At 43.1% G+C, this 19,028-nt stretch overlaps 1 protein-coding gene across 4 annotated transcripts in view; it reads left to right on the top strand.

The window, feature by feature from the left end:
- The window catches only part of SYNE2 (spectrin repeat containing nuclear envelope protein 2), a 185,542-nt gene that overhangs the window by 139,674 nt on the left and 26,840 nt on the right, over nt 1–19,028 (top strand). For all 4 annotated transcript variants that reach the window (XM_040599608.1, XM_040599612.1, XM_040599609.1 and 1 more), the window contains 10 exons: nt 786–914; nt 1,479–1,633; nt 1,977–2,124; nt 3,338–3,432; nt 4,802–5,036; nt 6,307–6,501; nt 7,265–7,390; nt 9,331–9,486; nt 13,049–13,207; nt 14,237–14,403. In XM_040599608.1, coding sequence (XP_040455542.1) covers nt 786–914; nt 1,479–1,633; nt 1,977–2,124; nt 3,338–3,432; nt 4,802–5,036; nt 6,307–6,501; nt 7,265–7,390; nt 9,331–9,486; nt 13,049–13,207; nt 14,237–14,403 — 1,565 coding nt within the window. The remainder of the gene's footprint in view (nt 1–785; nt 915–1,478; nt 1,634–1,976; nt 2,125–3,337; nt 3,433–4,801; nt 5,037–6,306; nt 6,502–7,264; nt 7,391–9,330; nt 9,487–13,048; nt 13,208–14,236; nt 14,404–19,028) is intronic.

Raw genomic sequence — 19,028 nt, 5'->3', positions numbered from 1 at the left:
GTTCTAAAGAAAACCCAAGTTCATCAAGAATTTTCAGCCAACTTTATTTATGACTCCATCTACCTGTATTTCAATGGCTGTAAGCCAGATATCTTTGTGAAGATAACAGATTTCTCTTATTCCCTGTGAACTTCTTGCTCCATGAAAAATGTCACTTCTAGGTAGACATTTTCTCTAGTGTAATCCTGTAGTATTACCACACAACCGTCTCTTTCCCTGTACCAATTTTCATCATTTGTTCCTTATAAAAATGTTGCTGTTTCAGTGTTCTTAATTCTTGCAAGAAAGAAGCAGCTTTCCCAGTGCTTTTCTGACCCAAAGAAACCAAGCAAGTGAATAAAAAAGTTGAACTCCAGCTCTAGTTATTTATCTCCACAGAGCTTGTATAAGTTCTACAGCTGTGGCTGTAGGCACATGGCAGCAGGCTCTGTGCATAGTTCAAAGGAAGCTCATTTTCACAAGTTTCTTCCTTCTGATAAGATAAGTTTTGATTTTCCAATCTAACAATAAATCAAACAGCCCAAAGCTACAAAAAGGGATCGCAGATGCCCCTATTCCACATAGTTACGAATCTCAGAATTTAGAGACTGTTTCTTGCTTTCTGCTTTGCTTAAATTTTCCCCTTACCCAGTGCAAAACCAGAAAAAGTTCATTGTGTGAGTTATACATTGGAATTTGGATTTGATGTCTGTTTGTTTTATTGATGGTACTGCTTATTGCTCCTTGATGTGTACTAATATGTGTATTAAATCATAATTAATGTAAATATGCAATATTCACCCTAGTTCACTCTTTCACAACTGGAGGATTTCAACGAGTGCCTTGAAACACTGGAGGGTTGTGTCAAGAATTGCACCGATGCCTTCGAAGGTCTCCATATATGGGGAGAAACAGACAGCTCAGAGTTGCTCCTGGTATGTTTGGATTCCCAAATACCAAAAGATACTGCTCAGGATTTAAGTGTCCATAGGATGCCAGCTGTTGCCTCCTTCAAGAAACTCTTTGTGTCCTCAGTATCATAGTTCTAGCATTTCCATCCGAGTAACTATAACTTCATCCAAAACATCGAAAGCAATGATTTCAGTTTGTAAAAACTCTAGAGATGTTTTGCAGGCCGAATGCCTGCATGGAGGGGAGAAAAATCACATATATTTGGGGTTGATGGGAGTTTTTTTTCCCCAGTTTTGTTCTGGAGCCTACCATGTGGCCCTCCAGGTAGGGTACAAAGTAAATGTGCAAGTACCAGCTCTTGAGTATCTGCTCAGTACTGTTGGAGAAGTGGACCATGTGTAAGAGAACTGGGGCTTTTTTGTTTCCTAACTTCAAAGAAGTTAACACAGAAATGTTGGGACTTTTGAGGTTAGCATTTCAGATGCATAAAGTTCTGACACTTCCTACAGAGGAGAATAGGCTTTATATTTCTTTGAAATGAAAGAAAGGCAGTATTTTTTGCAATTAATTTATTCTTTTACTTCCAGAATCACACACTGGAGCTTGCTGCGCTTTCTCCAAATGTAAAGAGTTTGAATGAAACAAGCGTTAAGCTGCCACTCAGTGACTTCACCCTGAATAAAATGCAGAGCTTGACTCGGCTGTGGAGTCAGAAAAGAGCCGCTGCTCTGGAACACTGGAGGTCTGAAAGGCAAACAAAAAATCGCTACTAACCATTTTCTTTCCTGTGAGGAAAGTAAGACCAAATTCAAGCATGGGAAGTCTTGCAGTCTTTTCTCAGCTTTCTCCGGGGTTTTCCAAGCTGAATTCCTGCCGTTTCAATTTACTTGATTATTCAGTGGCTATTTGTATTCCAAGTCACTTGAAGCAAAAATCTGAATGTTCATAGGTGAAAAAGGTAGCAAAGTACCAAGCAAACCCCTACTATGTTCGTATTACTAACCACCGTGTTAGGCTGTATGCAAACAGATCCAGAAAAAACACCACCAACACAATAGTTTCTGATTATTTCTTTTGTTTTACAGTAAGCGTGAAGGAATTAATGATGATGAAAAGAAAATCTTCCAGAAATGTGAAAACTGGATGAAATTCCTAGAAAAAATGAGAGATGCCTTAAAAACAAATATTCCAGAACGGTTTGAAGAACTGAAAGAGCAACAGAGAGTATATGAGGTAAAGCTAACTAAAAAATGGAAGCATCTTCTTGAATGGTGAAGGTGGGGGGAAATCACTAGAAAATGCTCAGCCTTTGGAAATTAGGTATGGGCAGAGTTTTGCCGAGCATTTCACTCTTGGAATGTGGTCTTGTACTTATTCAAGGAAAAACTCTGAAATGTGAAAATAGTTTTCCAAAACGGATGGATCCCTTTTTGCAGGGATCAGACCTTTAAGAGTGCATCCTCAAGTGTTGGGTCATAGAAGTCCTAGATTTTTCCAAGCCTGAGGTTACTTTTCTATCTGCCTTTCCCAGAGCCCTGAAGCTTATGGCGACTAGCTAGGCAGTTTGCTGGCGAATTGGCAGGAACTCTACCAGTTTTTGGAAGCACTGCATTTAAATCAAAATATTTTCGCAGCGTATCTCCGTTTTGACCAACGTTAGGTTTTGGTGGAATTCTGTTTCACTGGCATTTTTGCAAACACTTGCTACTTGTTATAGAGAGCTAGCGCTTCGTGCGTATGACGTTATCCGTTCAGAGCAGAAGGTACACTGCATGCTAGCAGTAGCATGTGGATGCAATTCTGTGTCTATCCACAGACTTTATCCTAGTGGCAGGAGGATGGAAAAACAACCAAAATAAAGAAAAAAAAATCATGTGGTAAATGCTAAACATCGTGAACCGCTGGGGTGAGCTTTGTGCTGCCATGGTAGACCACAGCTTCACCCTAGCCAAAATACTGCAGCTAATTGCATGGGGTGTTAAGTCTCTGCGTGTTAGTGATATTCATTTGGGTCCAGAGAAAGTTCCTTTCTCTCTTTCGCATCTTTCTCTTAGACATCTCTAAATAATTTTATTCATTGCAGTGGAATTATTTATAGAACAAACTTTTGCTCATTGTGACAGAGTAAATTCATGCTTACATGTAGCTTTTTTAGACCTTTTCTATGGGTTTCTGTCTAGATTGCATTTCTCACGAATGAGTCCAGCAAACTGTAGGCTTTAGATTACCTGTAAGATACGGCTTCTGATGGGTTCTCCTATCACATATGTGCAAATTCCCCCTGGCATCCAAAAAGAGTGGAATCTTTTAGGATGTGCTTGACACTAGCACTTGAAAATAATAGAGCTTCAGCTTTTAAAATTAAATAAATGCTGTCACTCTAGAGGAGCAGAAGCAAAGGTGGTTCAGTGAATAATTAAATCTGTTTTTCTCATGGTATTTTCAGATGCTGCAAACTGAGATTTACTTAAATCAGCAGATATTTAATTCTATCATAGCAAAAGTTCTACACTCCTTGGCATCTGAAGAGGCAGAAAAAAGGTAATCCATTTTTCTCCCTAAGGTCCTGGTAATTCGGTGAATATGCTCTCTTTCATGAAGTTGGTATTGAATCCTTGCTGTCATGAGGACATAAACTCAAATTCTTGACTAGGTTCACTCTTTAAATAATCTCCTGGCCCATTTTGCAGAAGTGTGAGGAGGTCCAGTGAGAAAGAAACACAGGTGCCCTGGCCAGACTGCATTTTAGATAGTAACTTCATGTTACTAACAAAAATAATGCCTCCTGAACAGGAGGCTTTCTTGTCTAATGCTACCCTGCAGTTGCTGAAACTCTTACCTGTTGTTGAGAAGCTACCTTCTTACAGAGGGTGATGAGGATACTGCATATGAAGAATCCTTTCCCTCTTCCTAGATTTCTCTACTATTTTCAAAAGTGCAGAGGTGTGAGACTATCAGCATTGCCCCTGGCACATGTGACAGGGCATTGAGTCACTGTCCACGCAACCCAAAACATATGACAGCTAAACCTGTTTTTATGTGTGATCTCATACTTTTAATTAATGTAGGGTGAGAAGCAGAAAGTAATATTTGTGAGCGGAGGTTCAACTGCCTCAGGCATTTCTGCTGTGAATGCATTACCCCTCTCTGCCAGAGCTTGCTGCTTCCAGAGAGCTGGCAGGACAGCATGTGTGCTCCCCTCAGCCACTTCGGTATGAAGTCCATAGCTTCACTTAAAGCTGCCAAGGAAAGTAGGGCTGAACTGAGCAAAGCTGCTGGATTTTTGTGTTGAAGCTAGCTCCAGAAACACAGGTGTTTGTCTAAGAGTTAGTCTGGGGGCCATGGCTTCCTGCAGAGGAGCAGAATTGATAGATGGACTGTAGTCTTAATTACTCCAGCTAGATCTGCTGGACCATCTAACCATGCTGTAAAGAGACCAAAAAAATCTTGAATGGGTTCAATAACTACACAGCCTTTTCACTTTGCAGTCAGGTCGCATGGCTGTAAGGTGCAGCGATGGCTGAACTCCCGCTTACGGACAGGTGAAAGCACAGATCAGTTTTGCAGCATAATCAGAGACCTTGTCTCACTTGCATTGACCTTCTTGTTCTTCAGAGACATGTTTAGTGCACATTGTTTCTGTGATTACTGTACTATATATGTTGCTATACAATGATAGCAAGAACGACTTGCATTGTCCCTTCTTGTGTCATGTAAAAGGTTTTTTGGCTTGCTTAAAAGACAAAATACAGAGAGCAGAGTTGAGCTTAGGGCTCCATAGAGCTTTTTACATAGTTGAGGATTGTAATTGAAATACAGTGTTGTGAGTGGAAATCCATCACAATTGTTGTAAAATGCAGCCTTGAGGTCAAAATACCTGAACACTCAACTCAACACTTGTCATTTTCAGAAGAGAGTTCATTTCCAAGCTCCTGTTGCTGAAAGAGCAGTGGCAGAACCTTACCCAGACGGTTCTGCAGAGGAAGAAAGATATCGATGGACTTGTGAGCCAGTGGCAGCTCTTCAGGAGTTCCCAGCAGAGCCTCGGCAGATTCCTTGATGATATGAACAACTTCTTGGCAGCGCTGAAGAGCCAGGGCCGCTACAGCCCTCACCATGTTAGAAATCTAATTCATGATTGCAAGGTACTGTATTTATTTCTCATAAATCTAAAATCTGTGGGTTTTTCTCAGACTGTAACAACTTCTGCCTAGTAAGGTAAAAAGCTTTAAAATCATGTGCTTTGGGGGGAAAAACAATTGCTGATAGTTTTTGTTAAAGCTGAGCACAGATGAGAAAACAGTAATGTTGTGAAAGGCTTCTTATAGTAGGAGACTTCCTGATCAACATTGTTATATTGTGTACTTAAAAAAATATTACTGATATGAACAGGGGAATGCAGGGTGCCAGGGAGATTAGGCAAAACCACTGCTCAGCACGTAGCCTCTGGAACTGTGTGCATCTAACTGACATGGCTGCTGAATGCCGGCCTTGCAGTTTGCCTGAAGAAAGCAGGACATATGTGGCAAGGCAGGCCCCATGGCGGGGTGGGTGCAGGGATGGGCAGGAGGTGTCAGGAGCAGAGGACAAAAGCACTTGCAAGGGGGTCTGTCCTTGGAGCCACCAGGCGCAGACCTGGGCAGTTCTTCAGGGCAGTACAAAAAAATGTTTTTCTTTGTTAATTTTGGCTGTTTTGGTTTTCCATGTAATTATGGAGCTCTTTGTTTTATAAGAAAGTAAAAACAAGCCATGAACTTGATGGTTGCTTATGGCAATCTAAAACCTTTGAAAACTATATTATTGAACCCTATTTGCGTGATCCACAGTTTATTGTGTTCCCACAGACCTAATGTTGATGATTAACACATTACCAGTATTCTATTTGGCACTTGCCCTATTTATTTCATCTTTATTTTCACCTGCTGTGTAAAGATGATTTTCAGCAGATTTTACAATTTAGCACTCATGCTTTTCCTCAGTGAGAAAAGCCAGAAAGCAACCTCCCTTCTACTCCAAATTGCCCTTCCCTCCTGCTGCTGTTTTACAGAAGGAAACAATGATCATATCTGCTTGTGTTATAGACCAATTTGTGTTGTAGGCAAATTGTTATTGATGGCTTACTTCACTTGAGTATGTCACGATCAACAGAGCTGTTATCTCTGTTAGAGGTGTTAACAGAACTTAAACTGGTTTTTTATTCTGAAGAATCTGATTCTGATTTTTCTGAAATTAAAAAAGCAGATAGGAGAAGATCTATTAATTTACTCCTTCATGAATGGGAACAGACTAGTGCCTTGAAACATTCTTTGTGAGTCTTCACTTTTTCCCAAGTGAAATGCCAGGAATGCACCTTCTAAAGCTTGCTAAGAACAGCTTAGAAACTTATTTTTTTTTATTTTGTTTTTTTTTTTTAAGATTAAGGCAGTGATTTTTCAGAGGTGGCAAGCCATGTACTCTTTAACCATTGATGTCGGGGAGAAGCTGCGCACTGTCACGGATCCCGAGACCAGCAGTGTCCTCCAGGAGGAGCTCAGCCAGTTACAGCAGAGTTGGGGGAATGTTCAGGCCCTGCTGGAGAAAAACAAGCTGGCATTCATCTACATCATACAGGTAGATGATGCCCTTGCTAGGGAGGAGTGGCACATCCATCTCTGGTGTTGGGTCTCAAGAGATTCCCTGCCCTGTGGTCCCCAGGGCTGGGCTCTGTAGCAACAAGGCAAATACTGAGCGCTGCTCACTGCAGAGGGGCTCTGAGGAAATTGCCTGTCATGGGCCATCAGGGCTTGTGGGAAGCTAAAACTGTGGTCCTCTGATTCTCAACATCCATTTGTTGCTGTAATGGATGTTCCCACTCTGATTGTTCTCACGCCTCTCATGACCTGGAGCTCTCTCCAGCTTTGGGGTGTGAGGTCTGAGCTAAAATTTAGCTCAGAGGGAGTTGGCATGACTTGTTGCTCCTCCTGTCATTGCACCCCTAGACAGAAGGGTAAGTCAAATTTATTTCCTTAAGAGCAATGAATTTGCTTTCATGGCTAGACAGCACATAGGTATGTCTTAAAATTGAATACTGTCATTGATAAAATCCACAGCCCAAAACCGATGCCTAAAGCCTTTCAGGTTGGACAAAACAAAATGAGCAGAAATGTTCTGTAAGATAAACCTTAAATACAAGACAGGGTTCAAGTTCTGTAAATCAGTGCACCAAATTCTTGTGGGTGGCACTGTGTATCAAAAAGAAAATTCAAATTACCAAAGCGCATGACTTTTTACTTCACTGGGTTGAAAAGGCTATTTTGTAACATATCCATATGATTCAATATGTTATGATAAAGTCTCTTTACCTTTTATAATTTTCTTGGGTCTTCTTGAGCAGAATTTGGAGCTCTTTGAAAAGCGAACCAAGGAATTAGAAAGCAGGGTGCAGGAGCTAAAGGAGAAAAGCGAAGATCTGCTTCCGGTTGAACATGAAGAGCTCTACAAAGCCAAGGAACACATTAAGGTATTGAACAGTCATCTTGTACCTCAATAGATGTAATCTTTGCACAAAACCTGCTCCCTGTGAAAAGAATTTTCCCTCTTACCTGCTCTTCAGTGATGCTGAATTTCTCTCCTTTATACCATCGCGATAGCTGTCAATCTGCAAAGTCTAGCTGACAAAGATGATTACAAGAGTAGTAGTAGTGTTTGGTATTTTTTCCCTGTTTCTGCTCCCTTTCCACAGTCTGAATTTATAAAAACAGCAGTTCCTCAAACAAAAGGGCAAAAACTCCCTGGTCTTGGCTCAGTTGGCTGCTGTCCTAATGGCTGCATCTCCCTTTTTGCTTTCCAGTCCATTTTGGACAGGGAGCTTCTCAGGCGAGAGACTTTGTAAGTCTGCAAAGCACCATGCATACCTGTGGGATCTGAGAATAATTAAAGAGGAGGAAAATTAAGAGTAAGGGAGTGGCAGAATCCCTTGCAGCCCATATTGCACTGTGCAAATTAAGTGCCAAGGAAAGCATTTCCAAGGGATAGGAGACATTTGGTCTGCACTGGTCAGTCTTTCATCGTCCTTTTATGAAGTGAATTGTTGACCTACGTGGGGGGAACAAATAAGCTTATTAACAAGTCAGGGCTTTGAACTCATTATGAACTGTCTGAAATCTTCTTTGTGAGTGCTGGCTGCCTTTCCCATGGCAAGCAGTCTTGCTGTAGCCCTGAATTATTTCTGAGATGGCAGCACACAGCTCCTGCCTCTTTCTCCAGTGAGAGAAATTCAGCTGCAGAGGCATCAGTCACAGTGCCAGTACAGTTGCTGCTTTTGGGTGTTACAGAATAATAAAATAAAGGACCAAAATGGAATGGGGGAGAAGGGATCTCCTTTCTTCTCCCTGACTTTCAACTCTTCTGTGCAATAAAGCTGTTTTTCTCTCAGGCCTGGACCTTACACAAGGCTAGCGAAGTCCCATGAAATTTCATCATTAGCTCCATTAATGCAGGGATTTGACTGGTATTAAGACAGATAAATGCATGTGCGCATACCTGTACAGAGTATTTGCCTCCAGTGTTAAAAGCAGATCAGATTTTTTTTTTATTATTTTTTTATGATTTAGATAAGTGACTGGATCAAAAGACCTGTGAAGATGCTCACAGGGCTTGGACCTAGCACACTTCTGGTACAAACACGTTTTTTTCCCTATAAAATGAGACAAATTTGATCCTCTCTAAGAGCTTTTTTTGTTTGAGGAGTTGGTGACACCTCGCAGCAACTGCCTTGCAAAATGGGACCTAGTACCTCCTATGTAGATTGGCATGTGTCCCAGCTGCATGCAGTGCTCTGCTTTTTAGGTGACAATTTTAACCCTGTTTAGGAAAATGCATAACCTTGTTAAAAAGAGGAAGGGGAGTCAGGGGAACAAAGCCGAAGAGAGCGTGTGCTTCTGTGAATGAGCAGTTAGAAGCTCCATGTTTGTGACTGATCTGATGAAGCGCCTGTGGAATCATTCGTTACAGAAGGGAACCAATTTCAATTTTTTAGCATTTAAATAAATAACCTGAAATTGGGACAAATGCAGGTGGAAGGCAACTTGGCCAAAATAATAATAATAACAATAATAAAAGAAAACCCAAAGTAGTGGGCATGCCTCTTCCTGGATGTGAAACCCCGGGGGCTGCCTTGGAGCGTGGGGAGCTGCAGGGGGTCAGGCGGCGTTCCTGCACTGTGGGATGCAGCAGGGGCTGCTGCTGCACCAGTTAATGACCAGTAGCAGCTCTCCAGTGGGCTCGCAGTCGGGCTCTGAGCCGCATACGGGGCGACCCCATCCAGCCCCGCCGCAGGGCGCTGCAGGCGGCCGCGCTCCCTCCTCTCCTCCCCCACCGGCCGGGCAGGGGATTAACGAGCAGGTTGGGAACCCGGAGGAGCTTAGTGCCAAGGCTGGAGCTGGCCGCCTTTCCATGCAGGAGCTGGAGCAGTCGCTGGCAGACTGCACCCCAAACATGAAGGATCTGCTGCGCACCAAGGTGTACGTGGGTTACTGCTTCTTCACCGAGGACATGAAGGTGCTCCGGGAGCAAGCTGAGCGCCTGCACCGGCAGTGGGAAGAGCTCTGCTTGCGGGTAAGCTCTGGCGCTGCGGGCAGGATTGCTGGGGAGCGGGGGAGCAGCGGGGTTCCCTCGGGGCTGGCTCCCTTTTGCAGTCCTGGGGGGGGATGGGGCCGCTCCTGCTGTAGCTGGCCGGGGCTGAAGTTTGCCCTTTGTTTCACTGCTGAGATATTTTGTTGTTGTTGTTTTAACCCCTTTGTGAGTGCCTGAATGGCACAGAGCTCAAATGCAGCTGTTCGCTGAAATAGGTGGCTTTGTTCGGGGTTGCCCAAGGCGGGGCATAAACACGGGAACTGCCCGAGGGCATAAGGCAGGGGAGGGAAGGGGGAGGTCTTTCCAGTCTGATGTTTAAAAAAATGCCAGGAAAGTTTATAAAGGAAACTTAAATGTGTTTAAATGCTGACTCTATGGGCTTAAACACATTAAGAATTTACTTGTCTTTCCTGTAGCAGTAAAATACTGTGAAACGTATGCATTCTTTGTGGCTTGTTGCTCTATGACACTTAATTCAGTGCTGCTCGTAAAATTGCTGGGGAACGGTTACCAGCAAAGTCACATGAACTTGATTCATTAGGTTATTATGCAGTTTGAGTGCTTACTTTACCTCGTTAACAGGATTGGAAGAAGTCAAATACTTCGGGGTCTTTAAGTTACTCTGGATGGCTCCACATGCCAGCAAGCCAAACCCTTGGTTCTCTTTCCTCACAAGTCAATAGCTTTTATTTTACAGTCTGTAAAGAAGTATGGAAGCAAGTTAGTATTTAGTGTCTAACCCTTACTCAGGCAAAGGTAAAGCAATCTTGGTAGGAATATTGCCAGAGCAATGAACAGCTATGCCTATTTCACACACTGGTGTGATGAAATAAGTTATTTGGGTTCATTTTTTGTGTTGCAATGGGAGAGAATAATTTAGTATCTTTGCCTTAAACTGGATGGTTAATCTGCAACCAGTGTTTTTTATTGTTTCTAAACTCTGAAAATAGTTCCAGAGACACCCTCCCCCCTCCTGAGAAATACAGGCAATTATTTTAAAATCAAAATACCAGAACCATTTTCCTAATGGAAATGTCTAGTTAAGCCTATACGTGAGAGAACTTTGTTGGTTTACCTTTTTTAGCAAACTGCTGATGGCTGCTGTTTCAACTGTGGTGAGCAGCCCTGAAAATTAAGCTGTCTTTTGTAGGTACCCCACTACAGTCTATGCACGTAGTAATTTCTTGCAGTAATTCAAGTTCAGATTTTATTCCAAATTGCCATTTTAATTTCCTGAGGGAGCAATGTTTAGTTCAGTCTGTCTGGGAAAGAAGAAAGGGGTGACATTAATGTGACACTGTTAGGCACACAGAAGTCTGTAGTGGGAGGAATCCATTTAGTGCTGCAGTGGAGGGATATACAGAAATGTTTACGCAGCTCTAATGAGCCTCAGGAGAGCCTGCACTGATGCTCAGCACTGGACACAAGGGTAGGAGAGCAGACTTCATCGGTTCTGCTGCTAGCATGACTGCTTTGTTTTGGCTAGAAAATTAGAGGAGTCAGGATGTATTGTGTGAAGAAAAATCTGCAGTATAGATAGATACAGGGAGGTGAAAGCCTTTGAGAGCGAGAGGCGGCTGCAGCTGTCACAGCCATATGAACGGGATAGCCAGATGCCTGTGCTGGACTGAGCAGAGACAAACACAGGGAGCAGATGCACTCAAGGGATTAGCGTTTACATAGCTGCCCTTGCAAGGTACATGTAGGTCAAAGATTTAACTATTCATATCAGCGAGTGTCCAGTTCTAATGAATGCTAGTGTAACAGGTTGGGCCCAGGGCCTTGATAATCTTTTAGCCTCTCTTGGGAATGCTGAGATTGCTCCTGCATCACTCTCTGGATGCAAAATGGAGCTGGTCCTGGGGCAGCTGGTCTGAGGAGAAAGTGCTCAAAGCAGTGGCTTGAAAGGTTCATGTTCCTAGAAGCTTGTCTGGGATATTTTTTTTTTTGCTAGTGCCTGTTTTACCCTCTGTCTATATTTAGCATCCTGCCTTGCCCCACGCTTAGCTGGCAACAATGGAGTCAGGATCATTTCAGGGTGTAACAGTGTTTTTGCTGATGTGCATCATCTCTTCCTCCACTGACCAACTTAACTCATCTCCATACATGGGAGATGCTGCAAGTGGTAGAGGAAGCACAAGGGATTTTACCCTTCATACCTCCGAGGCTGAGGGTAGGAGGCAGCTTCCCAGAGCAGAGGCCCTCTTAGGGAGACTTTCAGAGGTCCCTGCGATCTCCAGGAACTTCTTCCTGTTGAGAACTTTGGTGATTGTTTCCCTGTGTCCCAAGACAGTGCTCTCAGCCCTCATCCCTTTGTTCAGATCAGCATTAAAGATTTAGAAATCACTTTCACCTCTCCATCCCCTCCTTACAAAAAGTCAGAATTTAAAGGACAAAAGCAGTATAGCCGGAGATCACTTGATGCCTCCTGTTTTGATCCTGGTGTTAACATGGAGCTGGTCTTGCTTCCACACTATACACTTAACCTTCACTCTGCGGTACAAAATAGCGGCAGCGATTAGTCTAGGAGAATCACTGATGGAATTTTGAGGAGTCATATGCTGTATAAGGTGCGTGTGATATGTGACAAGGGAATGTTTCCTTCCATGGGATGATCCTTAGAGTGGCCATTCACAGCCAAGGGAAGTAAAATGTTATGCTTAGTCTTTTCATGGTTTATTGGTGAGGGTCAGGTGAGGGGTTAGTTTGTCTCGTTTAGTTTTAGTAGAACTTTGACCATTTTTCACTTCCTTTGTCTCGTGTATCTTGGTACAAGAATCCATGGAAGTAGATAAATGAATACAAATACCGAAGACCCCTAGGCTAGAACTAAGTACTAGTAGTAGAAGAGCGACCCTGCTTCATTCTGAGATCTTTGAGCGGTGATAGTAGCTTTTGCTGGTTCAGGCAGCATCAGACCTTGTTTTCTGTATGTAGACAATTTGTTTATCTGTCGTGACAAATGTAATTTTGAGGGGAAAAGTCCGTAGTTTTCAATAAAAAGGATGGATTCTTGATGCTTGATATTTTTTTCAAGTTCTCCAAGAACTGGTGAGCAAATAGAAAGATAAGAGGGAGGTTTTTATAGAGATAAAATAATTGCAGTCAGTAGTTGCAAGGTTTCCCTTACAGTTGCAGGAAATAAGGAAGTTACCTAGGTGTCATTTCTCTTTTATATATGAGACCATACTAAACAGTATGTAGTAATTACATATTTTATATTCCTTCTTTGTTTGGCATTTTCAGGTGTTCACTGAGTAATATTTATATTGTTGTATAAGCTCATTATTTATAAAGCTGTCACTCCATTTAATTCTTCAAAGGGAGAGACTCTGGTGTTTGCTAGTCAACTTTTTAGCCGTGCTATCCAAAATAAGATGTAATAACAATCTGCTTGCTGGCTTTGAAAAGAAAGCTAGAGAGATTTGATAATTGCTTCTGCAAAATGGAATATGATGAAATGCAGAAATCAGAAGGCTCATAACTGCTGGTTTCCCTCCTGAGAAAGCTGTTGCCAGCAGTTATGTTGTGTGCTTATCTGTAGGTGTCTCTGCGTAAGCAGGAGATTGAGGACAGACTCAATGCCTGGATTGTGTTCAATGAAAAGAACAAGGAGCTGTGCTCCTGGCTGGTACAAATGGAAAGCAAAGTGTTGCAGACTGCAGATGTCAGCATTGAAGACATGATAGACAAATTGCAGAAGGTAAGTGGTAACACCACTTTTCTTCAGTTGCAGCCTGATAGCTTGTTGTAGAGACACTGTGCCTCATTTTTTCCTGGCCTCTTGGAAGCGATACGTAATATAAAACCAGCACGTACGGGCCTTTGTGAGAAGATGAGCTTTTCTAGCGTCGGCTCTTACCATCTTCTTGATGTTCAGGCTTGGAGCATAATGCAAAACAGAAATGCCACCTGACTGCACTTAGGCATGGAGCGTGATGTATGTGAGTTGCGGTGGGGGCGGGCTGGGTTGTTAGCGCTGTGGGGCACACATGCACATACAGAGTGCTCAGAGCTTTCCCTGCTGGGGACCAGTGCTGCCCTGGGAGTGTCGCACGGCTCTCACCACCTCCACCCATGCTGGCAGTCATGAACCTGGTAGTCAGAGGGCAAAGAGGAGATTGAAGGACAGGGTAGGTCTTATGCCAGGTGAGCAAGAAGTTACCACAACCAAAAATAAAACCTAATTCTGCCCCTTCTCCTTGGTAGTCCATGCAGTTAGTGCTTTTCTCATTTTTCTATATTAGCTTGGTTTTAAATAGGACCATTATTTGCTGCGGTGTTTGTCCTCATGGCTTAAAGGTCTCGATATCTAATCCCAGATCTCCTCTGGATAGAATACCAGCAAAATACAACTGTCCTAGACTTGCATTTGGGTTCTTTTGAGGTAGCTATTGAAAAATCACATTAAATGAGGAAAGCAGAGACAAAATTAGAAAATTTAAACTGCTGGGTTTAGGGGTACTTACTCCTGGCACTTGCAAGTCTTCAAGCTGCTTATTTTTTCATAGTGGCTTCATTGTGAGAGTGCTTTCCTATTAAGTTTTTTTTGTTTTGTGTTAAGTGAAAGAGTTTTACATGCTAGTATAGAAACCTCAGCCACTGCAAGCCATGCCTGACTTTGTCACACACCTGGGAAAAGAAACAAATAGTTTTGTTTTGGTTTTGTTGTGTTGTGTTGTTTTGTTTTGTTTTGCTCAGGAGTTAAGCAATATTTGTGTATATTTATCAGGATTGCATGGAAGAAATAAACCTGTTCAGTGAAAATAAGCTTCAGTTGAAACAAATGGGTGATCAGCTAATCAAGGCTAGCAGCAAGAACCGGGTTGCAGAAATAGATGATAAACTCAACAAGATCAATGATCGCTGGCAACATCTCTTCGATGTCATTGGAGCACGGTAAGAAAATTATTTTCAATGTGTTTTATATGAGATAAAAGTCAGAGGCTACTGTCCTTGATTGTCAGAAGCAGACTGTCATGACTTCTCAGTTCTGTTGAAATTTATTATTGAGAGTCAAATTAAACTGAATTTAATGCTTTTTTGTTATGGCTTATCGCTGAATTATGACACCAAATGTCTTAATTTATCTAATGGTAGAGGGCAGGGTGTAAGAATTCCTATAAAGTACAATTTTAATCATGGGAGCTATGTAAAAGGAAGAGCCAAAGTGATTTCTCTGTTGCATGTGTTGAATTGCAACTTAATTTTAAGGCAGTATGGGAGGAGTTCATCTGGGTTCTTAAAGAGAACCTCCTTTATTAACACAAGCCTCTGTTGCACCCTGTCTGTGAATGCAGAGAATTTGGGAATAGATTCCTATCCTGTCTCTGTAGACAGTCAGATTTATATAATGATGATGTTCCCTTTTTACATTCAGAAGTGTTTGAAACTTCATGTTTCTTTACTCAGTCTCTTTCCTAAAAACAACTGGAAGACCATACCATGAGTTTGTTTTTTAAATTCAGGATCTTACGCGTGATGGTGAGAGGAAAAATACTATCAGTTGAAATTAAACCAAAAACCTGCATAGTCTAGGCAATGACCTCTTCTTAAAGCATTGAACACCTTTATTATACTTGACAGAGTTAAGAGCATCATGATCATTTTAGTATTAGCCTTACTGAGACGATCCCATTTCACTATTCCCTCCTATTTCACTATTCTACCACAGCTTGGGAGGAGGATGCTGGGCTGGTCTCACCACTTGCCTGAGTTTATTGGCAATCCAGAAATAGCAAGGCTGACACCAGATTAGTATTGGTCCAAACTTCTCGCCCAAGGTTTTGTTTCACCTGTAACCTCCTCCTCTGGGCCCTTAGAAGCTCTCTTGCTCAGTTAACATTTGGGACAGATCAGGTGGGTGGTTGTGCTGTGACAAGGTAGTGCTAAGTGTGCTGGATCTTAATCAGGAATGAGATCTGAATTGATGGCAGCATGTGAGCCCTGAATGGTTAAGCAGAAGTTGCCGCCTTAAGATCTGACACTTGGCATAGTCTTGCAGTCCCTGTCTCAAGGTGTCTTTGCATTTGATCTGGTGTAGGAAAGAAAGCTTCACTTTTACAACAGCACTTCTGTTCTCATCTGAGGGTAACTCATCACTTTTCAAGCACTTCTACAGTCATTGGTGTTCTGCTGTGTGTTAGTTTTCAGTTGTAGCGGTTTTTAAATGTGGATTAAAATGCACTATTTTAAAACTGAGGTAAACACGGCACATTTCTAGTAAACGTCAGGAAAATATGCTGAAGAACTGAAGGGATATCTAGAGAGAGATCTGGCGGTCTTACTCAAGTAGTCTGTGACAACAGAGCGCTTGTTTATCTACCTGGCATGTCTTAAACCTTACTTTCCAACAAGCGTATGGTGGTGATTTGAGGTATATTAATGCAGATTTGCCCAGAGCATCAACATAGCTCCTAGCACTGGATATTGCAGCTACTGGAAAGTTGATGTGATGGTTCATGCTTGTTCCTGTGTTCTTAATCCCAAAAGGTCTGGAACACGCTAGCTTCTGCTTGTGATTTCCACCAACTTTGTGCTCAGGACCAGGGTAGTGAACTGGAACAACCTGACAAAATGTGGTTTTAAGCAGCTGCCTCAGTTGTCCAAAGTTGTCAGGCAGCCCGGTGGGCTCTGCTGGTCCTCTTGGATTTAATACTATCAGAGGTTCAGCATATTGCAGCATTTTGCAGCATGGGTGTAGTGCATCTCCCTCACCTAATCCACCTTGCTTGGTCCTGGCTCACAGCTCAGCTGTTCTCAGCTGCTCAGTCACAAATAACCGCCAGGCTAGACACTCAGATTAGTATGGCTCTAAGAGTTTATTTTCCCCTGTTCATGTCTTTATAACTTTCCATTTTGAGATTGGTGCTATAGTGGTGGCGTGCCACTGAGATTTGAATTCTGAAGGAATTAAATTAGACGTAAGTTGCCTAAAATTCCCGCCTCACTCAGGTGTGCTTTGGGGCACTCAAGAGGAGGCTCCATCTGTGCTTTTGGGTAGCCTCTCGTGAGCTCAGGTGATGGGGAGGAGGCAGCAGTTCCACCAACCACAGATGTGCCACAAGTTGGACTTCTTCATGGGGGAGTGGAGCAGAGCAAGGAGCTCTGGAGGTGAGATGACCTGTGAGTGTGAGTTGTGGTCCCCTTGCTGATAGATCGTCTCCTTCCTTTTTTGGTTTGCTTGCGCAAAAACTTAGAAAAGAAATAAATGTATTCAAGTTGTGTTGAAAGAGCATGTGAAAATGGAGCAGTGGCAAAATTCATGTTGGCCCTGTTTCATGAAGCCATCACAGTCTAGACATCCTCACGCAATCTCAAACATCTGCCATCACCACCATTCAGTGGATAGGATGTGCTGGCTCCGGGGAGGCGGGAGGCGGTAGGGCATGGTGTGGGGCTGTGCACCCACTGCCACGCAGCAGAGGAGGGCCTGCAGTGCTGCACAACGGGGGCTGTGGCAGCACACCCAGACAAGCCCTTGTTATTGCACACTACTGCTTTTCCTGGGAAGGTAAATGGGATGGAGGAGATGCTTTGGGGCAGGACTGCCAGAGGGTTTGAGGCAATCGAGGTAGGAGAATCTACCTGGAGGGAAATTATTAATTTTACCCATGGCATGAAGGCGATCTTGTCTTGCTTCTGAAAAATATACTTGTAGGAACTTATTTTTGCAGCACCTCCATGAAATGATGAGGTAGTTTTGCTCACGGCTTTTCAGAGAAGTAGCTGTGGCAAGTAAATTGAAATGAAAATTTTCTGAGTGTTTTGGGTTCCAAATCTGCAACCACTTGAAGCTTTTTTTTTTTTTGGCAAGTATGACTTCAGCACTTTCTGTTAAACATCTAACCAGCTGCTGCCTTTATCTACTTCTGGGTGTACCACAGCCCACTGCACCGTGCCCTGACCCCCAGTGGCTTCCATCACAGGGACAAGGGCCAAATCTCATCATGTCTTCATGGCAGGCCAAGACTTGGGCAGCGAGTGAACCGCAGAGCCATGCACCAGAGGAGGAGAAAGTGTCCATTGAATAGCTGTGTGTTTGAAGCCAGTCCTCCTTTCTGGGTGCTGACTCTTTCTACTAGACAAGCATTTTATGATCCTGTGGTATAAAAGTATAGAATAAACAGTATCCACAAAGGAGTCTAATTGAGATTTATAGCCAGTTTCAGTTCAGTGGTTTCTGAGGTCTCTGAGGCAGACCCTGCAACCTGAGTAATGTTTTATCTTTTCTGTAGTGCAGCGTAAGGCTGTGTGATACCAACATGAACCAAACCAGTTGCCAGCCAGTGTATCAATAAAGGACATTTCTCCTGATAGCTTATTTCACCTTTTTAAACCAATACATGTCCTGGGACAGATGGGCAAATTAGGTGACCTCTCCATTTAGTCCTTGAAGTGATTCTCTTAGTTCATGGTGACAAGCTCAGATTTGCCATATGGCTGCACTTGCAGGACTTAACACTTTCATTATATGCCTGTGCTCGATTTGTGTGGTGACAAAAGCTTTGCTGTGTGTGTTACAGCCATAGTGTGACTTGGTGCAAACTTGGAAAAGTCTCAAAATGTTAATTCTCATGGGATAAAGTAACCATCGAGACATTAGCATGCCTGGAAAGGAGAACAAATGAGTTTCTGTTCAGCTCAGAAGATACTCTTACCAGGGGAGGTTCTTGTGCTGAAGCCTCTGTTGATACAGGAGGAATACAAACATAGTAACAGGCAGAAAGGGAGCGTTGGTGCTGACTGTAAAATTGGACACAGAATATATCTTACTCTCGTCACCAGCCTCATAGCAGCACTTTGCCAGAGGAAACTGCTGCATGCTTGCAACAATGCCCCAGGTGAAGGCCTGAAACAGTAGTAGTAGGAGCGCACAGGCTGCCCACAGAATGGTAAATGGCCAAAAACATGTGGAGTGGGAATTAATCCCCAACATGCTCTGGAGCAGCACTCCCTATCCATGCGTTAACTGGCAAGGAACTGTGTTACACACAGCCACGTTCCTTGGTGTCCTTCCCTGGCTGGTCCACCACTGATCCTAACTCCACACTTTGCTTCCCAGCCCAGCAGGGAAGTGTTTGCCTTCTGCACTGCTGTTTGCATAGTGCCTGCTGGCAGGCTGGAGGAGCACCCACGTGTCACGGGAGGGTGTCTGCACTGCCTGGGGTTGTGCAGAGCATGAGCCTTTATTAAAGCCACCAGCTTTATCAGGGTCTGCAGACGAGTATCTACAGTAACAAATACACTTCTGTACCTCTGGGCATCCTGCAGCTTTTCCCACTGCCATTTCTCAGCTGCTCTGGCTGTGGGCACGCTGTGATGTGTTTTCTTGCTTGGTGGGTCTGGTCCATGCTTTCAGCCTTGTGGAGAAAGGTACATGTTTTGTGTACGTAGCAGGAGATGGTGATCTTTAATGCAAGCATGAGAATAGAGGGAAGCTAGCAAGGTCAAATATACTGCCTTATTTAAAATGTGAATCCTTGGCAACTAGGTCTTTTCCCTGTGTTTGCAAGCTGCCAGCC

Source organism: Falco naumanni, chromosome 7 (assembly GCF_017639655.2).
Source record: "Falco naumanni isolate bFalNau1 chromosome 7, bFalNau1.pat, whole genome shotgun sequence".
NCBI lineage: Eukaryota > Metazoa > Chordata > Aves > Falconiformes > Falconidae > Falco > Falco naumanni.
Note: the sequence above shows the minus strand (reverse complement) of the source record. Positions and strands in the feature narration are given on the sequence as shown.